Consider the following 21,525-nt stretch of genomic DNA (forward strand, 5'->3'; position numbering starts at 1 on the left):
AGCTGCCTTCTTGAACCTCTGCAGTCCAGGTGTGTAGTTATATCCATAGTACTGTTATGAAGGGAGGTTCCAGCATCTTGACTCAGCAACAGTGAATGAATGGCATATGGCTGGTCAGGATAGTGGGTGACTTGGAGGGGAACATGCGGTGATGGTGTTGTCATACATCTGCTGCCTTTGTCCTTCTAGGTAGTATAGGTCATGGGTTTGGAAAGTGCTGTCAAAGGAGCCTGTGAGTTTCTACAGTGCATCTTATAGATGTAGACACTGCTGCCACCGTGCGTCAGTGGTGGAGGGAGTGAATGTTTATTGGGGTGGACGGGGTGCCAATCAAGCGGGCTGCTTTGTCCTGGAGGACTTGGCAGAAAGGAGAATGACGTTTTTCAGTGCCTGGTCTGCTGAATGTAACTTTTTGAGAATGATTACTTAGTAGGTGACTCTTCGGCTGAAGTTAGGAACGTTTTCTCTGACACAGTTAAAATGCACCTATTCAAAATTTTAGTAATTACAATTTTAAAAAAAACAATGATTGAATCAGCAGTCTGGGCTTTCATGTCACAAAATGATTCATTAAGTCACCGGATTCATCCAGTCCCATCGAACGTCAATGGACTTTGTGCTGGCCTGCTGCCTCCCCACCTTGACCCCACCATGACAGGGCTGGAAGATCTCAGCCAGTGTAAATGTTGTGAGATTTGCACTTCCCCATTCAAGAGCCTTTATCACAACAGCACTGCTGCTTCACAGCGCCAGGAACCCGGGTCACTGTCTGTGTGGAGTTTGCACATCCTCCCAGTGGCTGTGTGAGTTTTCTCCGGGTGCTCCCGTTTCCTCCCACAGTTCAAAGATGTGCAGGTTAGGTGGATTAGCCATGCTAAATTGCCCCTTAGTTTCCAAATGTTAGGTGGGGGTTACGGGGAAAGGGTGGGAGGGTGGGCCTAGTTTGAAGTGCTCTTTCGGAGGGTCGGTGAGGACTCGATGGGCCTCCTTCTGCACTGTAGGAATTCTATGATATTATGGTTTGATACCTGACTCTTCCAACTTAAGCCTTTTCCTGCATTCCTGACAATGGCAATAATGTTCATCAAATAAAATTGTTGAAATGATTGAAGAAGTTTCTCCAAACAAAGTAAGAATGAATTCATAGATCCTTTGCTTCCAATGGGGTGTTTCACGAAGGCTGGAGCCCCACATACTCCTCAAATATGCATTTTCTTTGTTTCTGTCAATTATTGGGACTTGATGTCCAGATTGATATTGAATTATCTGATCGAACTTGTGATTGCAGTGAAGATGCTACTTGCTATCCCTGCAATCATTTACATAAAGCAGCCGAGCTGTTTTAGTTCAGATGGGCAGCATGGTCGGCACAGACTTGGAGGGCCGAAGGGCCTGTTTGTGTGCTGTACCTTTCTTTGTTCTTTGTAATTGTAGCTCTCTGAGGGGTGGAATAGCCTGGCGTCCCACCAAGGAGTGGTGCTCTAAACTCATTACTCTCTTTCCCTGGCCATTCGCCCTGCTACAATTCTAATCTCTACTTCCTTTTATCCAAGGAGTCCACAGACATGAAATGGTATGGTGGACGATTAATTTTGCCAACCACCTCCAGATGGGGCTGAAGCACAAAATACCATCAGGTTCTGCTCTTGTCTACTAAAATTTGCTCACTATTCCTAGATCATAGAATGGTTAGAGCACAGTAGGAGGCCATTTGGCCCATTGTGTCTGTGCTGGCTCTGCGCAAGGGCAATTCACCTAGTCTCACTTTCTTGCATTCTCTCCATAATCCTGGACATTAATTATCTGTTGGATGCCTCAAATGAACCTGCCTTCATCACAGTCTCAAGCGATGCATCCCAGATTCTAAGCACTCACTGTGTGAAAATAGTTTTCCTCATGCTGCTATTACGTCTGGAACGCCAATCATTTCCCCTTCTCCCCAGTCTTCTCCACTGTCCAACAACCAGTACAAGGTGATGATGGACTTCTGTTACCAAGATTGAAATCATTGGTGATTTCTTGTGAAAACATAGCTTCAGTTTGCAAGTGTAGGCTGATGACATGCAGTTCCATCTCACCAACACCTCTCTTGACCCCTCCACCACCATTATATTGGCAGAGTCTTGCTTTGAATGAACAGAAATTTTCTCCCAACTAAATATTTGGAAGACCAATGTCATTGGGTGCGATTTTCTAGCCCTTCCATCAGAGGGATCTTCTGGTCCTGTCAAAGACAACTCACCCACTCCTGTGGGGAGTTTCCCGGCGGGTCAGCTGGCTGAGCAACGTGAATGACCACTGAACTTGGAGGGACAGTAATATCCTGCCAGTGACCAATGGTGAACAGCCTCCTCCGTTGGAAAACCACCCGCAGGGGGGAGGGGGACACACTGAAAAATCCCTGCCAATGGGGGGACATAAATGGCGACGTGTGCTCACAATCCTGAGTCAGCAGATGAGGTACTAGTCAGTAGGACCTCGCTTATAAATTAAATTCAAAAAGGCTCTGCCACAAAGGAGCCCATGAACTGGAGTCTTGAATAGCAAGTGAAAGTTATTGATCACTCACCTGGGCTGGAGAGTTTTCCACACCATTGCAGGCCATCCACCATATAACCAATCAGAGTGCTCTCGAGAGGCATAACCTTTCGTACAATATTGGTGTATTGAAGGATAAGTGTTTTGGTCTGGCTCCAGAAGATTGTCTAGGTAATATGAACAGTATTGATACAGTTATTGGAATTTGCAGAAAACGACATGGTTTGCACTATTAAAACATTCTACTCTGGAGTTTTCCATCTTAAATTATAATAATAATCTATAATAATCTTTATTGGTGTCACAAGTAGGCTTACATTAACATTGCAATTAAGTTACTGTGAAAAGCCACATTCCGGCATCTGTTCGGGTACACAGAGGGAGAATTCAGCATGTCCATTTCACCTAACAATCACATCTTTCGGGACTTGTGGGAGGAAACCGGAGCGCCCGGAGAAAATCCATGTGGACACGGGGAGAATGTGCAGACTCTATCTGCACAGGCAGTGACCCAAGGTGGGAATCGAACCTGGGACCCTGGCTCTGTGAAGCAACAGTACTACCCACTGTGCTACTGTGCCATGTTAAAAAAGAAATGACAAACGTTAACTATCTTGGGCACAATTCATGAAAACGTTTCTCAGTGTGGTAGCGATTGGAAACTGCTGCAAGCTTCCCAGATATCAGCCTGGCGAGGGCCGCACCACAATCCAACATGGATTGGTGCACTGAAGGAGACCCCATGGACTTCACACCACAAATCATGGCTCACCAGCCGATTCACCGGGACCGCCCTCGCCAGCCCCCGCTGTCAAGGTCGAGCAACACTTAAACTGCTCATGCACAGTCAACCCCACTCAGCTCGCAGCCATGGCATCGAGATGAGCGGACCCATGATTTGGGGATGAAGCCCTGGGAGGCTCCTGGAGGGGGTCGATGCCAGGAGGGATATCCTGTTCCCCTGGGGGTCACGGAGGACAAGCCACAGGGCAACCAGTATCGCCTGGGAAGAAGTGACAGCAGCTGGCAGCTCAGGCAGCGTGACCAGGAGGACCGGCATCCAGTGCCGCAAGAAGGTCAACGACCTACATTCGGCTGCACAGGTGAGCTGGCACCGGACCCCCCCTTCTCTTCCCCCTCCATGGCCTGGTGCCACCCAGCATTGTACTGTGCCCTGGCCTACCCATTCCGCTGCCACCAACAAAACCTTCCACCCCCCAAGTGAAATATACCCCCTGCCAGTGCTTCCTCCTGAGCCCCACCCCCGCAGTGAACCACCCGAGCAGCTAACGATGACCTTTCTGTGTCCCAGCATCGGGAGGGGGCACCGACGGACAGCAGGGTACCGGACATCAGAGTCCTCACCACCTTTGAGGAACAGGTCCTGGAGGTTACAGGGGTGATTGGGAATAGAGTGGTCAACAACATTGAGGTCAGTGCACAACGCAGAGGTGAGGATCCACCAGGCCCTACCTGGATGAGCTGTCAGACGTGAGTTGTTAATGTCATACAGACTCACCCACCCTCCCAATGAGCACATGTCCATTCCCCCGCAGGACCTCCAGCCAATGGTGTCGGCCCATCTGGGGTGATCCTCCTCCTCAATCTCTCAGGAGAATACCTCAGAGGAGAGCTCCAAGGATGCTACCATAGGTGCATCACAACTATTACCCCGACCCTCCACCAGTGCAGAGACACGCACCTCGGTGGGCAATACTAGTGGTCAGGCTTCTGACACACAATCTGGTGAGCACCGCATTGATGCAGATGCACATCAAGTGGAGGCAGGAATGCCCAGGCGAGGCAGCAGTTGGAGGTCAGCTCGATCCCAGGACCCAGCTGGGTCCCAGTTAGATGCAGAACCTCTGGAACACGTTTACCCAGAGCTGATGCAGATGATATTCGGAGGGGAACTGAAACAGGTCCATAGCCGATTGGAGGAGTCCCAGAGGCTATGGGCACAGGAGATGGCACTGACAATGTGTGGCACCGAGGCCAACTCTGCTAAGGTGGCGATTGCAGTGGAGAGCTTGGTGCACGACCAGCTGCATCACTGGAGGTATCCAAGGCGTGGTTCAGTCAGTGACGGCCATGGCTGGGGGGCTCGGTAGAATGTCAGACTCGCTGGGGAATGTGACCCAGTATCATGCGGACCATGATGAAGTTCTGCGGGACATGTCTAGCTCTCAGATGGGAATAGCTGAGGCGCAGTGAAACTTGTCTCAGTCGCAGGTGGGTATTGCCGGGGTGCTGCAGAGTATGTCCCAGTTACTGAGGAGCATTGCTGAGGGTGCACCACCGTGGTGCAGACATTGAGGAGCCACCAAGGCTGGGAGGGCTCAATCCAGCTGTCCTTCCATCCCGAGGTGAACCCCAGGACCCTATGGGCACCGACCACGAGGAGGGGACGCTCGTTGCCAATCCAAACCCATCCTATGGTGTGGCAATAGTGGCCACCAGCTCCCTGAGATCCACCCCTCTGATGGCGCTGCATCTCGCAGTCAGCACCCGGCTGTGCATGTGCCACCGACAAGTTCGCCGTGGCCTTCTGACCCCAGAGCCCCCAGATAAAGCCGGCCAGGAGCACTGAAGGCCATGGGACGTAGTAAGCAGCAAGCAGCCTCCACCTCTGATGTGCATCCTTGGGTAACACCTAGACAGCTGTAGAGCACGGAAGGCTAACTATGTTGAGGATCACTGAGAGGGCACAAGAAGATGGGGAAAGGGGTACGTAGGGGGTAAGGGAGCGAGTGTGCAGTGGGGGAAGGAAGAGGGGGTGATGGGAGGAGTGAGCGGCACCAGCGAAAGTGTGGGGCAGTGGTGGAAACTTATGTGAGATACATTAAAAAGCCTTCACCACATCTAGCATTTTGAGCAGACCAATGCACTGCTCAGTGACATCCCGGGTGGCTGCATGGCTCATTGTATCGGGTCTCCACATCGGTCACCGGCCTCTGTACTGGCGTCATTCGCCAGGTCCTAAGCGGGTACCGCTTATCTCTCAAGAGCCAACCAGCCATTCTGGGGTGGTCGTCGAAGAGGCCGGGGATGTCTGACTGTCCCAGAATGTAACTGTCGTACATGCTACCTGGGAAGGGTGCACACACGTGCATGATCTTCAGGTGGTGCTCATATATGTGCTGGATGTTCAGAGAGTGGAGCCCCCTTTCTATTAATGTAGGGCACTCTCTGATGGCCCGGTGTGTGCAAGGCGACATGTGTGCCATCTATTAGCCCCTGGACCTGAGTCATCTCAGCGATGCCGGAGAATCTTGCTGCCCAGGCATCTTGTTGGGCTTGATCCATGTCAAAGTTTATATAGTTCACTGCCTTGGCAAACAGGGCTTCTGTGACCTGTCAGACACACCTGTTGGCTGTAGCTTGAGTGTTATTAATAATAATAGTCTCAAAATGCAAAATCTTATGTGTGATTCATTCAGCTATTAAATGGAAATTCAAGTTTATTTTTTAAAGTTATCGATCTCTTTGGGGATTGTAATAAGCAGCTCATGCACCCCTTTCTTGCTCACTCATTAAATCTTTCAACATTCTTCTTTTTCAAAGAACTAATGGAATAACATTTTTCAAATAACTCATGGATTTGTGTGGGCTCAATTGATCTCTCACCTTAAACTTGGGGATAATTGGTGTACATGAAGCAGAATTGGTAGAAATTCCACCCATTTCCAGATTGCTCTTTAATCCTTTCTGTGATTGTCTTAAACTTGAGGGGCGGGTTTCTGCCATACCCGGCAGGGCGGGGTGGGGTGTCCCTGCGGGATGGAGTGGCGTGAACCACTCTGGCGTCGGCTCGCCCCAAAGGTGCAGAATCCTCCGCACTTTCAGGGGCTTTGCCGGGGCCAAAGAGACTCCGCCGGCTGGCGAGAGTCCGCGCATGCGCGGGAGTGTCAGCGGCTGCTGACGTCATCCCCGGGCATGCGCAGGGGAGGGGGTTCACCTATGCGTCGGCCATCGCGGAGACTGACATGGCCGACGCGTAGGAAAAGAGTGCCCCCACGGCACAGGTCAACCCATGGATCAGTGGGCCCTGAGTGCGGGCCAGGCCACCGTGGGGGCACGCCCCAGGGCCAGATCGCCCCCCCCCCCCCCCCCCCACGCCGCCAGGTCCCGCCGGTAAGGGACCTAGTCTGATCCACGCCGGCGGGACTGGCAAAGAACCAGCGGGACTTCGGCCCATCGCGGGCCGGAGAATCGCCGGGGGGGGGGGGGGTTCTGCAAGCGGCTGCCGACCGGCGCGGCGCGATTCCCGCCGAACCTCCGTTGCCCAACGGGGGGTCGGAGAATCCCGCCCGAGACCTCTGGTTATATTTTTACAACCACTAGAGGCAATCTATCACTATTTATCTACCTTGATGACATTTACCAAAAGACAAAACCTAGGCCATGTTATGGACCCAATCTATGATTTAAGCCTGGACCATTTCCACCATTTCACGGCCTGGCATACGTACTGTCACCAGCCGCCAGCCCACTGATAAAATGCGTTATCTGGATCCTGACTTCTTTACCTGCCCTTCTATTACACTCACACAAGAATTTTAGTGGAAGCAGAGAGAATTTTACCCCTGTAATGTATGGTTTATTTCAGTATTTTTGAAATGACAGGTTAATACTGGAAAGGCTGCATATATTGTGTATCGTGTATTCTTAATACCCTTGACAACAGTGGCTCAAGAGTCATTGACATATTGTGACATTATATTTATGTGGATTGCATAATGGTGGAAAGTTCCCTTTCCTGGAGGACCTGCAGTGAAACACTCTGGCAGTGTGCATGGCCACTTTTTCCTGCTGCCAACCCACAATTTAAAGAGATTAATTGAAATAAATTTTATAACTTATCATATTGGGAGTTACTATATCTGGCTGATATTTCAGGATCATCAAAACTATACTGTCAAATCCTCCTTCCATTCACATCCAATGATTCAGCATTGACAAATAGAATGAACTAGAAGTGAAATAACAATATTATTTCACTATTTTAGTCTGGACTATTATGACAGGATCTTGAAGAGTCTTATTCCTCACCTGGTCAATTGGAATGTCGTGACCCGCCAAATCCAAAAATGGTTTATAATCCTCTTTTGTGATTTTGCATGGGTCCTTCTTACTAAATGCGTTCAAAAATGCTTCCCACAATTTTGCACAGTCTTTGTTCCTGAAAAAACAAAACCAAATTAACTGTTTGAATGAAGCAATCCAATTTTATTTTTGCACAGGAATATTGTTGCTGAAAATCCCTGCCTATTCGCATAAACACGCTGCTAAAGAACTAACTTGTATTTATGTAGTGGCTTTCACAATGTGTCCAGAACACTTTTACAGCAAATAAGGTGTTGGCTGTGATCTAACCGAGTTTGTTCTAAGTGTGGTAGTGAGTGGGAATCACCGGAGGTTTCCCGGTGACCAACCCAGTGAGGCCGTCACCAGTATTGAATATTAATTAGTATTAATATTAATTAATGAAGCCCCATGGCTTTACGCCGCAAATGACTGTGCTGCCAGCTAATTTGCCGGAACCGCGTCCGACAGCAACGCACTAATGAGGAGGAGCAGCACTTAAACCGATCCCACAGAGCAAACCCCAGGCAGCATGCAGCCATGCCACCACGCAAACTAGCTCTTGCGGATGCCCATCTGGCCAGGCTCATGGATGGGACCGAATACAGAAAGGATGCCCTGTTTCCCGAGGGGGTTGAGGGAGTCAGCCGCAGGTCAGCCAGTGCTGCTTGTGGCCCTTATGCAGGTGCACCTTTCCGAGGTGCTGTGGAGCATGTCTCAGATGCTGGGAGACGTGTCCCAGTCTCAGGTGGACCCTGCCGGGGTGCTACGGAGCATGTCCCAGTCTCAGGGGGGCATTGGTGAGGCGCTGCAGAGCATGGCCCACTCACAGAGGGGCATCGCTGAGGACATAGATACCATGGTGCGGATATTGGGGAGTCACCAAAACTGGCAGAGCCAGATGACACAGGAGCATCTGAAGCTCAATCCAGCTGCCCTGCCATCCCAAGGTGACCCCCAGGGCCCCACGGGCACCAATTGGAAGGAGGGTGCACCGGAGGACACCTGGGAGCCATGCTACAGGGAGACAATGGTGATCGCCAGCTCTCCCGAGTCCACCCCCCTGACAATGGTGGAACAGGGTGGCATAGCATGGCATGTGCCACTGCCAGGTTGGCAGGAGACCTCCGGCCCCTGGCTCTCATGCCCGTTTTTTGAAAGTTATAATGCAGGGATGTGTGGTATCCATTTCAACAGCAAGGTCCCAGAAACAGTACCTTTGGGACCTGCTTGTCGGCATTGGAATTCGGGGAATGCCTTTTCTAGATTACCTCCCGCAGAATGGACGATGTGTGGTCTGAAACCTCAAATTTTCCTGTTGAAGCCAGGAAGTGTGGCACCTCGATAGCATGGAAAGACTATGCTGCACACTGGATGGGAGATAGCACCCAGTTATCTGCTTTTATGATTTTGGTTGAAGGACAATATTGACCAGAATGTCCCTGCTCTTCTTCAAATATTGTCATGGGACTGTTTATATCCCCTTAAAAGGAAAAACATGATTTTGTTTCACATTGTACCTGCAGTTTCAACAGTAGACCATTCCCCGAGTAATGCGTTGAAGTGCCAGACAAACCACAAAGCTTCCAACACAGGGGCAGGAGTGTCACCTCTGGAGCCAAGGCTGACACTTGTTGGAAGAGAATGAAGGGTGTCAAGCAAAGAATCATTGGAGAATATGTTAGTGCAGGATAAAATGCAAGTTACAATTTGTAGAGGGGAGATAGAGGAACACAGCAAGGAATAACCAAAGTCCCGAAAGGCATACTGTTAGGTGAATTGGACATGCTGTATTCTCCCTCTGTGTACCCGAACAGGTGCCGGAATCTGGTGACTAGGGGCTTTTCACAGTAACTTCAGTGTTAATGTAAGCCGACTTGTGACAATAAAGATTACAAAAGAAAAGGTGATGATTAGCTTCACAATGGCAGTGGGAAAGAGGAAGAGGCAGAGCTGGAAGTAAACAGCACAAGTGATGCAAATTGAAGCTCAGGTTAGAATTGTGCGATGGAATCAGATGTCAAGACATGAAGTTTTAGGGGAGAGCTGAACAGGATGGCATTGATTTGCCAAAGTTGAGATGTTTATCCAGACTTGGTGGGTCAGATTCACGTTAAGAAGATGGGTATCTGGAGTCAGCAAAGCCGTTAAGGATGCCCACCCCTGCCTTACTTTCATTTCAAGGAAGCAAGGGCAGGATGTAGTCAGGCCTACAGCCTCTGGAGGCAGGACCGAGGCAGCATGGAGGCAGGCGGATGTCAAGGTAGGCAGACCAGAATGCCTGCCTCCATTTACTGGGACATTGGCCTGTTTGTAATGATGAATATTCAGGCTCACCTCCTCACTCTCCTACCACTGCATATGCCCCTTTCATTCCTCCTCATGTTCCATATTTCCATCTCCCTCAAAGCCCAGTGTCCATTCCATGTCCCCAGCATGGACCAATCTCCCAGTATCTACTGCGTACAGAGCCAATGCTCCATTGTCAAGTCTGGCAGGTCCTTGCAATAATCACAAAACTGACTCTGAAAAGGAAGATGTGCAGGGTTACGGGGAACAGGCAGGGGAATGACATGAGGTGAGTTGCTCATTTGGAGAGCTGGTGCGAACAAAATGGGCCAAATGGCCTCCTTCTGCCCTGAAACAATACTTAGACGTTGTAATAAACAGCAACTTAGAAAATATCCTTTGAAAAAATGATTCCGTTTACAACCCCTTAAACAAAGTGTTAGTTCAATGTTGGAAGCATTTATCCAATTCAGACAGAGCTCAATCCTATGTAAATAAATGCACAGGCAGTGAAATAAAACTCTTCAAAGAATCAGCTAGTTATTACAAGAGAAGTGAATCAAACAAAACTTTGCTTGCTGAGATCTAGGCGATTTAGACTTTTTTGGAACTCAGCCAAACATTCATAATAATGGCAACTGTGTCAACAAAATCATGCTGAACAGATGGCCTTCTGATAGTTGTAATAGTGGTAAAATGGGATTTCCACTGCAAAGCTGGGAAATTCTGCCACTGCTGCAGCACAAGAGGTGGTAAGAGAAATTAAAGGAGCAAAATAGGGCCGAGGATCAAGAAAAGTTTGAGATTTTATAGGCCTTGGCAGAGACTGAAGCCTGTGAAGGGTAAGTATCTGAGAACTGGATTGAAGGCAGAGGATGCATTTCCATCTCATAACAAAAATTGAGGCTTAATGCCATTAGGCTGGGTTTGCCATCACCTTCCTCTAGGCAGTTTAGGGGATTGTTGGAAAGAACCATCGATGTGAGGGAAATGGGCTGAGAACCTGGACCTCACTTCCCTGCTGATGTTTGCATGTAACATGTGGGTAAGGGGAAGCCGACTGCAGACAAAACCAGGCCAGGAGGGAATAAATCAACATCAGGTTGAGGAGGTGGCAGAAAGCCTCAATGTCCAATTTCCTCGCTGGTACCCCACCGGGTTGTAGACAGGTTAATGGAAGAAACTTCAGTTCCCCATGTCTGAACTTGAGGCCATTTTTAAATTTGCTGCCCTGGTTTTGCATTCTTGTCTCTCACGTGTAAACATTTCCACATCTAAACAAAGGTTGAGTACCTCCAATGTGTCAAACAATCAAGCAAAGCTGACAATGCAAGGTTTTCCTAATCATGAAAGATTAGCACACAGGCAGAGCAATTTTGATAGATGGGTTACAATGGAGATGGTAGATTTCCCACCCTGTTCCCAAACTTCTATCATATTTCACCTTGCTGGACACATGCTAAAAGCATCCAATAAACTTGTGAAAGAGGAGAGTCTCTTCAGGATAAGTGAGAACTTCTCTAGACTCCACCCGGGTAAGGTGGGCTGCTCCCACCCAGTGCTCTCCTTCCCCTCCCCCCAAGCTCTTTCACCCGAGTCACTGACCTTTGTCCAGGCCAGGTTGACCTTTGGGCTAGTTAATATTGTGTTGGTTGTTTTGAGGTGGAGAGCTTGCTGCATATGAATGGACTGACACTCGGAAGGTCCGACGAACAAAGGACCTTGGAGTGTTTTTCCGTAGATCTCTGAAGGCACGGCAGGTTAATAGGGTGGTAAAAAATGCAATTGTCAATTGTGGCATAGATTACAAAAGCAGGGAGGCCATGTTAGAGTTGTATAGAACTTTGGTGAGGCCACAGCTGGAGTACTGTGTGAAATTCTGGTCACCACATTATCGGAAGGATGTAATTGCACTGGAATAGGTGGAAAGGCAATTCACCAGGATGTTGCCTGGGATGGAACATTTAAGTTATGAAGACAGGTTGGATAGGCTTGGGTAGCTTTCTCTGGAACAGAGAAGGCTGAGGAAGCGACCTGATTGAGGTGTACAAGATTATGAGGGGTATGGTCAAGGTGGATAGGGAACAGCTGTTCCCCTTAGTTGAAGGGTCAGTCACGAGTTGACACAAGTTCAAGGTGAGAAGTTTAAGGGGGAATTTGAGGAAAAACCTTTTTACCCAGAGGGTGTTGACGGTCTGGAATGCACTGTCTGGGAGGGTGGTGGAGGCGGATTGCCTCACATCCTTTAAAAAGTACTTGGATGAGCACTTGTAATAACATTCAAAGCTATCGACCAAATGCTGGGAAATGAGGTTAGATTGGCAGGTTAGGTGTTCTTCATGTGTCGGTGCAGACTCGATGGGCTGAAGGGCTTCTTCTGCGCTGAATTATTCTGTGATTCATATATATTAATTAAGATTGTCCCTCAAAATGGATTGACTTCCTGCCAGTATCATAAGATGGTTGGATGCAACCTCCACCAGTCAGTGGTCTATACTTAAAATCTACCACAAACTGTGTTGCTGATTCCGAAGACCCTCTAACCCTTTCTGCATGTTGTCAAATAGAAATGCTTCAGCCAAGCTGCAGATAAGAGTAATTCACATAAGTGTGTTATTATAGCATAGCAGCAGGCTTTATGGCCTACCAAGTCTATGCTGGTTCTCTGCAGGCCAATCCAGTCAGTTTCATTCTCCCACTCTAAACCCATAGCCCGGGACATTTATTTCGCTTAAGTGTCCATTCAATTTCCTTTTGAAATCATTGATTGTTTCTGCTTCCGCCACCCTCATAGGCAGTGAGTCCCAGATCATTACTAGTCACTTTGCAAAGATGTTCTCCCTCACATCTCCCGAATCTCTTGCCCAAAACCTGAATTCTGTGTTCCCTAATCTTGTTGCATTAGCTAATGGGAACAATTCTTTTTGTCTGCCTTTACTAAACCTGTCATAACCTTGTACAATCCTTCCAAAACTCCCTGCACTATATTACACACCCTCCCCCAAGCATATCTAAACTCGTCATAACGTTGTACAACTCCATCAAATCTCCCCACAGCCAACCAATCTCATTTGCATCAAAGAGTCAGTCCCAGCTTCTCCAGCCTAACCAGCTGGGCTGAATAAGTTCCTGTTACCCCCAGAAACTTGATACTTGACCGGCTGAAGGAGCATTTGGCCCTATTGAGGTGTTCGTGGATGCGTCTGAAAACACGCTGAAGGCGGGCGATGTGTTCCTGCGGGGTGGTTGACCAGACGATAATATCGTCAACATATACATGGGGCAGCAGGGTAGCATGGTGGTTAGCATAAATGCTTCACAGCTCCAGGGTCCCAGGTTCGATTCCCGGCTGGGTCACTGTCTGTGTGGAGTCTGCACGTCCTCCCCCTGTGTGCGTGGGTTTCCTCCGGGTGCTCCGATTTCCTCCCACAGTCCAAAGATGTGCGGGTTAGGTGGATTGGCCATGCTAAATTGCCCGTAGTGTCCTAATAAATGTAGGGTTAAGGGGGAGGTTGTTGGGTTACGGGTATAGGGTGGATACGTGGGTTTGAGTAGGGTGATCATGGCTCGGCACAACATTGAGGGCCGAAGGGCCTGTTCTGTGCTGTACTGTTCTATGTTCTATACCCGGACGCCGTCGATCCCCTTCATCATCTGCTCCATGATCCGGTGGAAAACTTCGGATGCAGAGATGATGCCGAATGGCATTCGGTTGTAGCAGAACCTGCCAAAGGGTGTGTTGAACGTACACAGCTTCCTGCTTGACTCATCTAGTTGGATCTGCCAGAAGCCCTTTGAGGCATCCAGTTTTGAGAATAGCTTGGCGTGGGCCATCTCGGGCGTGAGCTCCTCCCGTTTCGGAATCGGGTAGTGTTCCCGCATGATATTCTGATTTAAATCTTTAGGATCAATACAGATCCGCAGCTTGCCGGATGGCTTCTTGACAAAGACCATAGAGCTTACCCAGTCTGTGGGCTCCATGACCCTAGAGATGACCCCTTGGTCCTGGAGGTCCTGGAGCTGTTGCTTGAGGCGGTTCCTGAGGGGCGCTGGGACTCTGCGAGGTGCGTTGACGACAGGCGTGGCGATGGGCTTGAGTAAGATTTTGTATGTGTAAGGGAGCGTGCCCCTGCCTTCGAAAACATCATGGTATTGCTGGATGATGGAGTCGAGCTGCGCCCTGAAGTCTGTGTCAGAGGATGCAGGTATATCGCTTGAAGAGAGAGAGTGTACTCTCTGCACTAAGTGGAGTAGCTTGCATGCCTGTGCACCAATCAAGGAGGCTTTTGAGGCAGCAACAATCTCGAATGGGTGACTGACTGTGTGAGCACGATGTGTCACCTCAAGGCGGCAGGAGCCGCTGGCGGCGATGGCATTGCCATTGTAGTCGAGCACGTTACACGCAGATGGCAGGACAGCAGGCTGTACGCAGAGCTTGCGGAAATCAGATGATGCGATGAGATTGGCAGAAGCGCCAGTGTCCAGGCGGAACCTGACAGGGGACCGGTTGACCGTAAGGGTGGCACACCACTCATCATCCTGGCTGACGCTGTGGACGTGGACAGGTTCAGTGCCACGCTTGGGGGACATCCTGTTAGTAGTAATGACGCCGATTTGGAACGAGACCTGTGGGTCATTGCAGGCACAGTCGGAAGCAAGGTCTGGAGTAGGTTCATTGATGGCAGGCTGGATAGTCCTGACGTCTCTGTGGGGCTGGGTGGACCTTCGAAAAACAGCAGGCATGGAAGATCTGCACATTGCAGCGTAGAGGCCTCGTTTGCCACACTGCAGGCAGCGTCGGGACTTTGCGGGACATTGCTGCTTTAAGTGGGCGGAGCTGCAGTTGCCGCAAACCGGAGCGTCGGGACGTTCGTCGTGCCACCACGCATGCGTGAGGCGATCCAGCGTAGCACGCACCTGCGCGAAGCGGTTCGTGACATCAGCGCGCTCGCTGCATGTGGGCGCGGGACTCCGTGGAAAACGCACCAAATGGCCGCCATCATTCAGGTCCAGAGCCTGAAGAGATTTTATCATCTGGACCCGTTCTGCCTCATAGGGGGCTTGCCGCACCGTTTCAGCAGCCTGGATGCAGGAGTAGCGCATGGAGGCATGTTTATGAAGTACACAGGTCTCAATGGCCGTAGAGAGAGTGAGCTGCTTTACTTTTAGTAGCTGCTGGCGCAGGGGCTCAGATTGAACACCAAAAACAATCTGGTCACGGAGCATGGAATAAGAGGTGGACCCGTAGTTGCAGGACTGCGCAAGGGCGCGGAGGTGGGTAATAAAGGACTGGAAAGGCTCGTCCTTACCCTGAGTTCGCTGCTGAAACATGTACCTCTCGAAGCTCTCGTTGACCTCGACCACGCAGAGGCTGTCGAAATTCAGAATTATGGTCTTGAACTTCGATTTGTCCTCCCCCTCATCGAAGGTGAGCGAGTTGTAAATGTGAAGAGCGTGGTCACCGGCTGTGAAGAGGAAGAGAGCAATCTTACGTGCATCCGAGGCAGCTTCCAGGTCCCTGGCTTTGAGGTACAGCTGGAAGCGCTGTTTGAAAAGTATCCAGTTCGAGCCCAGATTCCCGGCAATGTGGAGAGGCGGCGGCGGGCGAACGGAGTCCATTCTGTAGGATGGCGCGAGACTGGTGGAAGGCAGATCACGGAAGGGTAGGTCTCAGAAGGGCGAGCATTCCTCAACTCCTGGTATCATGATGTGTTGGCTTGTGTAGGCTTGAGAGATGAACAGACACTTCCAACACAGATGACGGTTCAACTCAATTTTATTAACTATTTCTAACTAACTAAAACACGATGACTGTGGGTCTAAATGATGCTAACTTGAACTAGAGACCTAAGCCTTATCCGAACCAGTTGATTCTCTCAGCACGTGTTGTGAGTCCGTGCTGGGCTGAATAAGTTCTTGTTACACTCAGAGGCAGCACCCAGAATGAGCGGGAACCATGGTGCCCTCTGCCATTATAGTGTGTGTATTCTAACTGGTGATTGGCTGCGGTGTTTGTACATGTTGATTGGTCCCCGTGTGTGTCCTTCAGTGTGTGTCTGCACCATGATATATTGGTATATATTATGACAGGGCAGGCCTCAGGCAATGGCCTGAGGCGGTGGATAATCGACGCGGCGTACTCCACGAGAACATCGATTTTCGAGGGGCGGAGAATTTAAAAACCGGCGCTATTCTCGATTTCGGCGCCAAAACAGGTTCTCCGCCCCGTCGCCGATAGCGATTTCACCATCGGGGCGGGGAATCCAGCCCATGGTGTAGCGAATGGGATAGGCACAGATATAATGCGGCAGGGCCAAGGGGTCCACGCTTATTCGGTCTTCGGACCCACTGATGGTTCCCAAACATTCCTGGAATATGGTCAGAAATCTGGCCAATAAGCCTTTGGGTCCATGTGGGTGCATATGGCAAATCCTCTGCCACTCTAAGTGAAGGTGTTGGAGCCAGTCGCACCCCAACAGGCTCGGGCCGCTCCCTTCTACATCATTCAGTGGTAAATTGGCTGACTGGTGCATGTATTCAACGGGGACGTTGGTCGTGCCCTCAGTCAAGGGCTGGCCGATTATGCCGGGCGGAGTGGTGAGTGGGCGGTTCCTCGCGGGGCCTACTGTGCCCGTTGTAACCGTTGCAAGCCAGTAATCATACTCACGGTCCTCCTGGTCAGAGGAAAAGGTTTGGTGCCCCTACGGGGCCTATTCCGACATCTCACCCCTTGCCTTTTGGTGTCCCAATGCTGGGGAATGGGTTCCTCGGTCCTCGTGGATTGTGCGCGAGGCCTGTTTTGGTGCCTTAAACTGAGCATCTGAAGTTCTTGGACTCCCTGATCAACGTTCTCCCTGGCTATTACAGTTTCCATGGCTCTTTGGAGGTCAAAATGAGCTTCAGTTAGTAGTTTTTTTTTGCGCGCCAGCATCGCGGATCCCGCATACTAACCGGTCGCGTAGTGCTTCACCCATGGTTGGGCCTAACCCATAGGTCTCAGCTAGTTTCCTGAGCTGGGCCAGAAATTTGCTGATACCTTCGCCTTGGGCATGGAACTGGGAACTTAACACCACTATCAGCGGTGGCTTTGGGTCGAAGTGCTCCCCCACCAAGGCTACCAGGAAGGCAAACGAATTGGTGTCCCGAGGGTCCGGGTGGGTTAGACTTTTAAAAAAAAATATTTGATTGAGGCATTTACAATTTTAACATTTCAACATTTTAAACACTAGAGATCCAACGCACGCAAACACCCCACAATAACATACCCAGCTCTCCCCAGCCTAAACCCGAACTACCCATACATTAGATTCCCTGCCCTTATTTGTCACTTCCATTACCCCCCCCCCGCACCCGCCCACTCCTCCTGCTGACGGTCAATTTTCCTTGAAGAAGGCGATGAACAGCTGCCACCTTCAAGCGAACACTTGTAATGAACCCCTAAAAACAAACTTAATTTTCTCTAGCCTAAGAAACCCTGCCATGTCACTGACCCAAACCTCCGACTTTGGAGGCTCTAAGTCCCTCCATCCCACCAAAATCCATCTCCGGGCCACCAGGCAAAGGACAAAACATCGACCTCTCTTGTCCATAGTCATATGAGCCCTGTGGACCACCTTGAACTGGTTCAGGCTAAGCCTGGCACACGACAAGGATGCATTGACTCCCTCAGGGCCTTCTCCCATAACCTGGCTTCCAATTCTCCTCCCAGCTCTTCCTCCCACTTCCTCTTCACCTCCCCGATTGGGACCCCTTCCCACTCCATCAGTTCCTTGTGTATTTCCGAGACCTTCCCCTCCCCAAACCCCGTTTTAGACATTACCTTATCCTGTAGTCCCCTTCGTGGGAGGCAACGAAAGTTCGGGACCTGCCTCCGAACAAAATCCCGTACCTGCAGGTACTGGAACCGTTCCCACTCGGCAACTCAAACTCCTCCTCCAGCTCCTCAAGGCTCGGGGAAACCTCCTCAATGGAGAGATCCCCAAATCTCTCAATTCCTGGCTGCTGCCACCTTCTGAAAACCCCGTCCAGTGCCCCCGGAGCGAACCGGTGATTATCACAGATCGGTGACCACACCGACACACCCTCCAGCCTCATGTATTGCCTCCATTGCCTCCACATTCTCAGGGCTGCCACTGCCACTAGGCTGGTGGAGTACCGAGCCAGCGAGAATGGCAGAGGTGCCGTTAACAAAGCCTTCAGACCCGTGCCCTTGCAAGATGCCGCCTCCACTCACTCCCACACCGAACCCTCCCCCAATACCCATTTCCTAACCATTAATATATTAGCCACCCAGTAGTAATTAATAAAGCTCGGAAAGGCCAAGCCCCCCTTCACGTGCCCCCGCTCAGGAAAGACCTTCTTCACCCTCGGGGCTTCCCTGGCCGCATTCATCTTCCTAAAAATGCCTTGGGGTGAAGATTGGGAGACACTGAAACACGAACAGCAATCTCAGGATGACTATCATTCTCACAGTCTGTATCCTCCCCGCCAATAACAGCGGGAGCACATCCCACCGACGGAAGTCCCCTTTCATTTGCTCAATCAACCTGCCCAAATTTAGTTTATGAAGCTGACCCCAGTCCCTTGCCACTTGAATCCCCAGGTACCTAAAACTCCCTCCCACCACTGTGAACAGCATCTGCCTCAGTCTCCTCTCCTGTCCACTTGCCTGAATCGCAAAAACCTCACTCTTGCCCATATTGAATTTGTAGGTTTAGGCTTTTTATAATGCTATATGTGGACCACCACAAGCTGTCAGCAAGGTCACAGTTTGGTGATCATCGCCAATAATCGTGTTAGTGCAGAAGAAGTGCTGCATCTTCTTGTTGTACTGACCCCAGTCATCCGTACCTGCACTGAATGTCTCTAACTTCCCAATGTGGGGCATGGTGATGGCTTCCAGGGGACAAGACGAGACCTGGATGAGGTAGACTGGGCGCGTAGCAACCGTTGTCGACAGCAGTTCCACTAGATCCGAGGTAAGGAGACAAGTTCAAAAGAACTAGATACAGTCAAACACCCCCACTCCGCAAATGGTCTCCTTCCCCGATCTGCACCCAGGGGCTACTCCTGTTAAGCGAAAACCCCACCGTGACCTCCACTGGGGTTATAACATTGTCCTTGAGCCAATTTTTTAAATCCACGCTGACTGACCCTCCTATTTCATGAGCATCAATTTTTTGAACCGACCTTTTAAAAAAAATAATGTGTTTTATTTTATTGTGGCAACAGGCAAATACTTAACAAGAATCATGAGTGAAAGAGGAAGAGAAATAAAAATAAAACACCTCACTTAAACAAGAAATTGCACAAGTTGTATTTTGGATTACCATCATTTTGATGATTCAGAGTACAAATAGGCAGATATCATATTGAAAGAGTGCCAAAGTCATTCTATCTGTATTTGTCTAGTTGTCTGGCAACTGGAGGCATGTTGGATGTGTTAAATAGTGTTTTGTGGACTGCTATTTACACATGCTTTACAAACAAGTTAACTTCCTGCACATATTTTTACTGGTTAAGGTTGGTAAATTGTTGCACTAAATGAAAGTGGCCAGAATTAATTTTTTGCAAGAAATTGAAAATTATGATGCGTTATAATGTTTGTGCCACTGAAGAATTATAAATTGACCTACCCTGCATTGGGATTTATGGTTCCAAGGTAGTTGAAGCATCTGCCAATCATTATTTCTTTCAGTTTGGCTGTTGATCCTGTTCCCTTCCAAACAGTTTTGGTTTCGTCCTTTGCTAATGTTCTCTCTGTATGACTCAACAGCATGAGTCCAAGAAGGAGCAAACCTATGAACAGCAATAAGAATAGGTAGTCACACAATTTTTAACTCCGTACAATTGGCAATATTATTTTTAACACAAAAGTAGGCATCTGTTTGTGGGGGGGGGGGGGGGGGGGGGGCTGGGGAGGTACATATACATTTGGGTGCCAATTACAGAGGGCAATACGCGAATGGACCTGATGTTGGTGTTGTCACTTGCTTTTCCCAGACGGAATACGCTGCCGTTGTCGTCTCGCGTTCACCTCCACTTCAGACGTTTGTCCCGTCTTTCGCCTGTATTTTCCTTGCACTCTGTTACTGTATTTGCTAAGTTTGTTATTGTTTCCCGTGCTCTCCTTCCGGCTATCATTCCCTTGCCTCCCCACCTCTCTGGTTCCCCTCTATTGTTCCCTGTCTCCTTCCTTTTCTTTCCCTCCCCCCCTTCTGCCCCCTTCCCCCCCCCCCCCCCCCCCCCCCACCTTCTTCTGTGGTTCGCCTTTCTTTTCTCTTAGGTTTAGGGTTCTATCCCTCCCTCCCACGCCTTGGCTACTTTCCCCTGATTCTTGGCTACCTGGCTATTCTTCTGCTTGTTTGTTGGTCACAAACAGGCCCCAGGACAATTGGGTGAATGGCTCCCACGTTCTGTGAAAGCCGGCGTCTGACCCTCGGATGGCGAATTTGATTTTCTCCATTTGGAGAGATTCCGAGAGGTCGGACAGCCAGTCTGCAGCTCTGGGTGGTGCTGCTGACCTCCAACCAAACAGGATTCTACGGTGGGCGATCAGGGAGGCAAAGGCAAGGGCGACCGCCCTCCACCCCAGGAATAGATCTGGCTGGTCTGATATCCCGAAGACCGCCACTTTCGGGCATGGCTCCACCCTCACCCCCACCACTTTGGTCATAGCCTCAAAGAAGGCTGTCCAGTACCCTGCAAGTCTGGGGCAAGACCAGAACATCTGGTAGTTGTTGTCCGGGCCTCCTTGGCACCATTCACATCTATCCTCTACCTCCGGAAAGAACCTACTCATTTGAGTTCTTGTTAAGTGGGCTCTATGTACCACTTTTAGTTGCGTCAGGCTGAGCCTTGCGCACGTGGAGGTGGAGTTGACTCTATGCAGTGCTTCGCTCCAGAGCCCCCATCCTATCTCCATCCCCAGGTCGTCCTCCCATATCTTTCTTGTTGCATCCAGTACGGTAACGGTCTTTCTCCCAGTTGGTCATACATGTCGCTACAGTTCCCTTTATCGAGGATGCTTGCGTCCAGTAATTCTTCCAGTAATGTAGTCGTGGCGGTTGTGGGTACGTTCCTGTTTCCTTTCGTAGGAAGTTTTTGAGTTGCAGGTACCTTAGCTCGTTCCCCCCAGCTAGCTGAAATTGCTTTGTCAGTGCATCCAGTGTTGTGATCTTGCCGTCCCTATATAGGTCCCTGACTGTCAGTGTCCCTCCGTCGTGTCCCCACTTTTTAAAGGTGGCGCAGTTAGCGCTGGTGCGAAACTATGGTTGTTACAGATGGGAGCTTTGTCCGACATTTTGGTCAGGCCAAATTGCTGCCGTAGTTGGTTCCAGGACTGGAGGGTGGCTATTACCACCAGGCTGCTAGAGTGTTTTTTGGGTGGGGATGGGAGTGCCACCATGGTGAGGGCCCGGAGGGAGGGCCCCTTGCAGGAGGCCTCTTCCGCACGCACCCACTCGGCTTCTAGCTCCATGATCCATCCCCTTATTTGCCGCCCAGTGGTAGAATTGTAGGTTTGGGAGGGCTAGTCCCCCCCCCCCCCCCCCCCCCCCCCCCGGACATTTTGTTTGTAGAACCTTCTTTGGGATCCTAGCATTCTCCCTCCCC

The 21,525-nt window shown here is 49.9% G+C and overlaps 1 protein-coding gene across 2 annotated transcripts in view; it reads right to left on the bottom strand.

Moving 5' to 3' along the window:
• LOC119963059 (ADP-ribosyl cyclase/cyclic ADP-ribose hydrolase 2-like) overlaps positions 1–21,525 on the bottom strand; it is a 59,967-nt gene that overhangs the window by 25,189 nt on the left and 13,253 nt on the right. For both annotated transcript variants that reach the window (XM_038791602.1, XM_038791601.1), the window contains exons 2-4: positions 19,548–19,710; positions 7,591–7,720; positions 2,570–2,705 (exon numbers count right to left, since the gene is read on the bottom strand). In XM_038791602.1, coding sequence (XP_038647530.1) covers positions 2,570–2,705; positions 7,591–7,720; positions 19,548–19,710 — 429 coding nt within the window. The remainder of the gene's footprint in view (positions 1–2,569; positions 2,706–7,590; positions 7,721–19,547; positions 19,711–21,525) is intronic.

Source organism: Scyliorhinus canicula, chromosome 3 (assembly GCF_902713615.1).
Source record: "Scyliorhinus canicula chromosome 3, sScyCan1.1, whole genome shotgun sequence".
Lineage (NCBI taxonomy): Eukaryota > Metazoa > Chordata > Chondrichthyes > Carcharhiniformes > Scyliorhinidae > Scyliorhinus > Scyliorhinus canicula.